We start from the raw sequence: 7388 nt of genomic DNA on the forward strand, positions 1-7388 counted from the left end.
CAAATCCTAACCCCACTTAAAAGGCAGTAAACCCTATTGAATTAAATAGGATTTACATCTGAGTAAGCATAGTTAGGATTGCAGCCCCAATCTCTCTTTCCACACAGTGAAGACTACCTACTACACAGAATCACCAGTTACAGCAGGTCAAATAGGTGGGAGATTTGCTATGCACTTTCTATACAAAACCTACTTTTTAAATAAAAGGTATCCTTTACACTTTTAGGGGTTTACTGGTAAATCTTGTGGTTAGAAACTGGACAGCCAAGTTTGACTACCATCAGACCAGAGAAGAGGGCTTCACTTTCACTCTCTGTTTCTTAGAAGGTTCTGACATGCGGATGGTGGTAGTAACAACAACAAACAATAAGCAGGAAGAAAGAAAATAAGCAATGTAAAGTTTGCTGCTGTGTACGATATCTAGAGCAAATACAGTTCAAGAGAAATGTTATTGTCCAGATTACTGACAGGCAAGGCAGTGGAGCCTCCTCTCCATCATCCAACCAATACAGTAGGCTACATTTGCTAAGACAAGGATGGAAATGCTTACTAAGCTGGACTTCCGGCGAGGACGCCATGCTGGGCGGTCGTGGGTTGTTTCGGTAGCGAGACGACCCAGGCCAGCCCGGGGGTAGGAGTCCCGCTACCGCACAGCGGGGCTCCGCTGAACCGCGGGTCGAGCGTCCCACGGCACGGGCTCTCCAGCAAGCCCACGATGGCACCGAACCCTTCCCCCGTTCCCCTTGTAAAAGGGGCGCGGGGGTGAAGGGACCACGGAGCCGGGCTGTGGAGGTAATGCCCCAACCGGGCAGGCGATGCGGCGGCTGCCGCCTGCATGAGCGTGTCGTTCTTCTTAACTTGAAGGAAAGAGAAAGAACCCCGTATGCCGTAAGTACGAAGCAATTGGATCTAAAAATTGACAATTGGCACCCGGGAGGATTGTAAAAAGGAAGCCCGTTCCTCCCCTTTGTTAAACGGAGAAAATAACATTGTTTCCGATGATGACTGCTGCTGCAGTACTGGATACAAAGTTTTGATGGAGTTTTTTTTTTTTTTTTTGACAAGTGAGACTGATTGAATTCCCTTAAGGGGAATTAAACTGTTGGAAATATTTCTTTTTGAAGTTGCTGGAATGTAATCTTTTCACCCTGACTCTGGGGGAAATGGCGGCGGAAACTTATGGTTTAAGATGGAAAAATACTGAAATTTGATACCCTATGCCTGCTTCCATTATGATTGGTTTCGTTTTTAAACTGGCTCTGGACTCAGAATTGACTCATGAACAAAGGATTATTTTTTTGAAGTTAGAATTGCTAAATCAGAAATTAATTTTGCTGAACCAGGATGTTGAGGGGAAGTTATATCCCACAGGAAAGACTTATGAGACTTTGGTTAATTTGGAAGGAAACCTTGGCAGGGAACTTGAGGGAATTTTTGAGAAACAAAGTACAATGACTATGCAACTCCGAGACGAAGGAAAATCCTGTTGGGGTGAGAGACCCAGGATTAGAAAACAACTTATATCCAATTTCTGGGGTGAGAGCCCAGGAATGATGGGGAGAAGACCTGTGAATCTACAATCAGAAGATGACTGGAATTTTGAAACGGAGATGCTGGAAGGTGATGATCTGTGTACCCTGAAGTACCCTGCAAGGACATTTTTGGACTATGTCTGGACCTGTGGATTTATGGAAAGACAAAGAGAGGACATTCTGGACACTGTTGTTGGAGAGAGATGGAGAAATGTCTGGGGGGAGACCCCGAGATGGCGAAGGAAATTGGCTAGAAAAGGGATAGGGTGAGAATATTTAAAATACAACTGGGATGGCTCATTATGGTACCCTGAAGTCAGTGTGTTAAGATTTTAAGAATAGAACAAGTGAAGAGATATGTGAATGTTTAATTAGCAGCAGTTTAAGTGATATAAGATATAAGAGTTGAGTTAAGAAGTAATAGGATGTATTTTGAAGTAAAAGTAAATATTAAGAAGTTTGTTTAGATCTTTTTTGGATGATTTGAATTTTAGAAATTATTAAAATAAATTAGAATTGGAACCAAAGGAGAGAAAACGGGGGAAGTCACCCCACCTAGATTCGAACAAGAAATTTTTTTTTGTTTTGTTTTATAAGCAAGAAAAAGAATTATTGGTGTTTTTGGCGGTGGTTTGTATTTGTTTTCCATTATGTTTTGAATGTTGTGTATGTGTTGTGCCATGTGTTTTGTTGTTCTTTGTTTTGAAAAAAAAAAACAATAAAATCTTTATTAAAAAAAAAAAGGAAATGCTTACTAAGCTGTCAGTTTCAAAGCTGCAGCTGGCTTGAACTGGGTGGTACAAGTGGGCTTCACAGCTGCTCACTTTTGTACTTTCTGCCCAGCAAGGCCATTGATTTTCAGGAAGGAGCATGGATGTGTTTACCCCTTGCATCTAGTTTATTCCAGCCTTCACCAACCTGGCACTCCCTCCAGATGTTTCGGGCTACCAATGCCTGCATCAGCCTCCACCAGCAAAGCCAGGCTCACATCAGTCCCTGCCTTATATGGCTGTTGCTTCTGGGAAGAGTGTTTCCACAAATTGAACACACCAGTTTCAAACTTGTGTCTGAATAAAGTTCCAAATGGAGTTTGGGTCACTTACGGTAATATGATTTAAACACACATTTGGTTCAAGGGAGCACTACAGTACTGTATTAGGGAAATTAGCTGACAGGGCTTTTGGCTTACCGTATATTTTAAAAACACTTTTTTCTTTTTTGTTACAAAACATTCTTTCTTGTAAGAGCAGTAACAGACCAAGACCCACTTATTGGGGAAGATAAGCAGTGCATGAAATTATTCCTGGATCTATATAGTCAAAAAAGGGGGGTGGGGTGGAACCAAGTGACAATGCCACGTGTGATATATCTATCAAGCTCTATTAATGCACAAGCACAGAAAGGAAAATCACCAAGGTTACCTTGTAAAGTGTGAGGGTTTGTGCCAACAATTTGATTCTTATAAAGGAGTCACAAAGTTATCAAAGAAGGCCTGCGAAAACTTACACCTGTACAGACAGAAGTTCTACCCTTCACAATGAGAAACTTCACTTGCCTTTAACAACCCACACAAGGCAATTAAACTCTCCTCCAAAGGAAGGGCCCATAAGAAAGCCTGGTTTGAAAGCAGAGCCCTCAAACACAGCCAGACAGGAGAAATCCAGAGAGCAGGCTGGGAATCTCCTCTTAGCCAGCTGGGCACTTGCATGGGGAAGATGTGTTCATTAGGCATGAGTGCACCTTGCCCCGCAGTTCACACCACACCCAGTTATTCAGAGGTTCAGCTACTGTTCTCTGTGTTGCTGTATCCACACAACATTAATAAAGCTCTTACATAGTTTGGTAAGAAACCATGTTCTTAGTGCAGGAGCAGTGACTTAATCCAGGAAGTGCTCATATGCATTTTATAACTACCTTGTACACTACTGCCTGCCCTGCCCCCAGTATTAATATTGCCTTGTCTCTAAAAGGTTGCTTTAACTACAAACGGTTATGTTGTATTTGCCACTTGCCACGTATTTGTTCCTCTCTGCTCCCTCTGGAGCACACACACACACACACACACACACACACACAGAGTTTCCTGCTCAACCACAAAGTACACTACATAACTATATTCTGCTTTTGTAAAGAGTCATTTACTCAGTCACCTGTGACAAGTAAGAGTTGCCTTCGGATAATGAGACAGGGAAGCCTTTAAAAAGTGGGAAGGAGTTGGGCCAGTGACAAAATGGCTAGAAGTTAAGAGATAATAAGCAGACTAGTAACAGCTTGAGGACTTGTGACTTTGGGGGACTTATCTGCAAGACTATTGCATTCCTCCAATATTTTATGCCTAATTTACACACAAACACAGGAAACGTTTCTTCAACCTTAAGGCTCTTTAATACAAAATTACAGACACTGGTACCAACTCAGCTACAGGTTAGTGGTGACCAAGTTCCACTGAAAAGCCACCATGTCCATCTCTCAGGAGTACTGTATTAATATTAATGCTGTATTAAAATTAATACAGAGACATACCATATTTCTTTTCATCAACCCTAAGAAGACAGCTTTCAACCAGGAAAGGTTACGTACACACAAATGAAGCTCTCTTCCACATTATTTCTTCTCCTTCCCCCATCTTTAAAACCACACACATACTGCCTTGTATTCCTTCACTTTCCCCTGCAACTTGACTTGTGTACATGCACGTTATTGAAAACCCCCTCCCCAAGTATTTCTTAACTTGCCCAGTAATTCTCATTAATACTTGGGGACAGATACTCATAGTTCCCCAATATATTTTCCACTTTCTCTCTAGAAAACACTTTAATTATAAACTAATATGCACACATTGTATATGCACTACTCCCACTATTGCCTTCACCTCCTCTCTTTGTGGCTAAAAATATTGGCTTGCATCCAATGCTAGCCCTACTCAGAGCAGACCTATTGAAAATAACAGTCAAGACTAATTTAGGTCCATTAATTTCAATGGCTCCTCTCTGAGTATTTTTTTAGTTTAATCCATTCCACTATTTTTAACCACAGAAGGCACATACACACTAACAATTTTGTGGGCACATTTCTTTCATATTCCTTTTGCCTTCCACCTAGAGAAAAAAGTGTTGTTTTAACCAAGCAACACCTTGCATACACTTCCCCAATATCCCTTTCTAGAAAGTTACTTTTAACCACATACGTACAAATATATCTGTGACACACACACACACACACACACAACATAGCTCTATACTAAGGTGTGCTATACATTCTCCCATAATTCCTTATGTATCAACTATAGGGTGGAAAAAATGATGTTTTTAATGGCAAAATGCTACACAACGTAGGCATGTATCTATTTATAATAGTGCACAATGGTATAAAAAAATCTCCATTTGGCATCTCCCATTGTGGGTCAAGAAAGGCTTCCCTTGCGGCCTCCCCAAGTGCCACACAAAGGATTACTTGAGTATATGTCCAAAGAAGGGCTGGGGGATTTCTGTTTCTCTCCAGATGTTGTTGGAGGACTTCAACTCCCTCATAAGAACATTAGAAGCTGCCTTAGAGTCAGACCACTGGGTCTATCTAGTTCAGCACTGCCAACAGCTCACCAGAGTTTTGAAGTGCTCTACCACAGAGCTACAGTCCCAAAAGCCATCATGGTCAGTGATCGGAGTTAGGAGCCCGATATGGGCTTAGTGCCTTGGCCAGGAGGCCTCTTGGCAGGGTGGATTTGATTTAAATCAAACTGATTTAAATCACTAGTCAGTAAGGCTCAGGGTGGATTTAAATAAAAAAAATCCACCCTGAGCCTTACTGACTAGTGATTTAAATCGTGATTTAAATCAGTTTGATTTAAATCAAATCCACCCTGCCTCTTGGGAAGTACATGTGGGTTCCACAACAGAAGACAGCTGAGAAATCTAATGTTGGTCATAATCAGAGCAGACCCCTTAAAGGAGGTAACTTAATTAGCTCCACTAATTTTCAATAGGCTGTATCCAACATTATTCACACCTCAGAGTAGACCAACTGAAATAATGGGTTGCATCCAGTATTAAGATTATTGTATTTTAACATTCTGTTGAAAGCCACCCAGAATGGCTGGGGATGGGCAGGGTATAAATAATTTATTATTATTATTATTATTATTATTATTATTATTATTGTATTAAGCTTATTAGTTTTGCCCATTAACTTCAATGGGTCTAACTCTGAGTAGGGCTAATGTTGAATACAACCCACACCCTTTAAAAATACTATATCAAAGTATTTTAAAAAATTAGGTGCTGGTTGGCACAGACCAACTGAAATCAATAGGCTACCAATGACTTCAAATGTCTAAAGTTCTACTCAGAAAAGGCCTACTCTGAGCAGAACTTACTCAGACCCAAATTAATGGACATGACTAACTTAAGTGCATTATTTTCAGTGGGCCAACTGTGTAGACTTAATTGGAAACAACCTACTGACATTAAAATACATGACTTAGGCCCACTGTTTTCAATGGGCCTACTTAACCTTACTTAAACACAACCCACTCAAATTAACGCAGTTGATGAACTTAGGTCCATCCTTCTCAATGGGCTTACTCTGTGTTCAACTTAAATGGATGCAACCCACTGACAATAATGGACATGACTCACTTAGCCAAGTAATTTTCAACAGGTCTACTCTGAGTAAGACTTAGACACAAGCCGCTGATATTCTTCCTTAGAGGTTTTTAAGCAGAGGTTGGATGGTGATCTGTCCTGGATACTTTAGTTGAGATTCCTGCATATGGGGGGGGGGCTGGACTAGATGACCATCGGGGTCCCTTCCAACTCTACAATCCTATGATTAATGCAACCAACGGGCCTACACTGTGTAGAACTCACCGTTCTGGGCACAACCTATAGCAAATTAATGCACCTGACTAAATAGGATGCAGGTCTGCTCTTAAATGGACACAACCTATGGAAGTTAACAGGCACAACTAACTTGGGCTACTTTCAGACGGGCCTACTCCTAGCAGGACTTTCCTGGCCCCAACACATCGGCGTGGACTGACAGGACTAACAGGCATGTTAGTTAGGCGTGTCATGCCTAAGCGGCAGCACTAACTTAGGCCCACTGCTCCTAATAATCACTTCTTTTTATTATTGCTATTATTAAATAACTTTATTATTTGTACACCCGCCATCTGACTGGGTTGCCCCAGCCACTCCGGGCGGCTTCCAACATAATAAAGGCATAACAACACAACGGGTCTTCTCCGAGTAAGTAGTCGCACCCCGCTCCTTTCTTTCCCCTCCCCCGCCACCACCTCGCAGGCCTCACTTGGGCGTCCAGCTGCCCCGGCGAGAGGGCGACGGAGGGCGGCCCGCCTGCTCCTCCTCCTCCTGCCGAGACTCCTCCGGGGTTGCCCTGCGCGGAGGCTCCGCCGCTTCCTCCTCCTCCTCCGGGCGGCGTCTGGGTCTGGCTGGGCAGCGTGAAGTCGGTGAACTCGAACTCGGAGCCCTGCGTGTCGGCGCCCAGCAGCTCGGCCTCCTCGGTGTCTAGGAAAGTCAGCGTCTGGGAACTGGGCCCGTACGCCTCCACGCTCATGATGGCGGCGGCGGCGGTGGCTGAGGCGGCGGCAGCGGCGGCTCCTTCTTCAAACGGCGCGGCAGAAGAAAAGGCCTCTTCACCCCCTCAGAGTGAGCGAGCGAGCGAGCGACTGAACGAGCGCGAGCCGCCTCCTGCGCCTGCGCGGATTGCCTAGGCCTCAACCGCCGCCGCCGACCGGACGCTCGGACGGAGCCAGCCAATGAGCGGTCGGGCCAACGTACGCAACGAAGTGGCGCGAGGCGACAAGGGGCGGAAGGGGCGGGGGTAGGAAGAGGAGAA

General features: G+C 43.8%; 1 protein-coding gene across 4 annotated transcripts in view; it reads right to left on the reverse strand.

Moving 5' to 3' along the window:
• The window catches only part of UPF1 (UPF1 RNA helicase and ATPase), a 32858-nt gene extending 25725 nt beyond the window's left edge, over positions 1 to 7133 (reverse strand). For 3 of the 4 annotated variants that reach the window (XM_033136952.1, XM_033136953.1, XM_033136955.1), the window contains exon 1: positions 6840 to 7106. In XM_033136952.1, coding sequence (XP_032992843.1) covers positions 6840 to 7106 — 267 coding nt within the window. Of the gene's footprint in view, positions 1 to 6839 lie in introns of all 4 variants that reach the window. The other variant, XM_033136954.1, reaches the window with a different exon arrangement.
• Positions 7134 to 7388: the final 255 nt, after the last annotated feature.

The sequence above is a fragment of the Lacerta agilis genome, chromosome 18 (genome assembly GCF_009819535.1).
Source record: "Lacerta agilis isolate rLacAgi1 chromosome 18, rLacAgi1.pri, whole genome shotgun sequence".
Lineage (NCBI taxonomy): Eukaryota > Metazoa > Chordata > Lepidosauria > Squamata > Lacertidae > Lacerta > Lacerta agilis.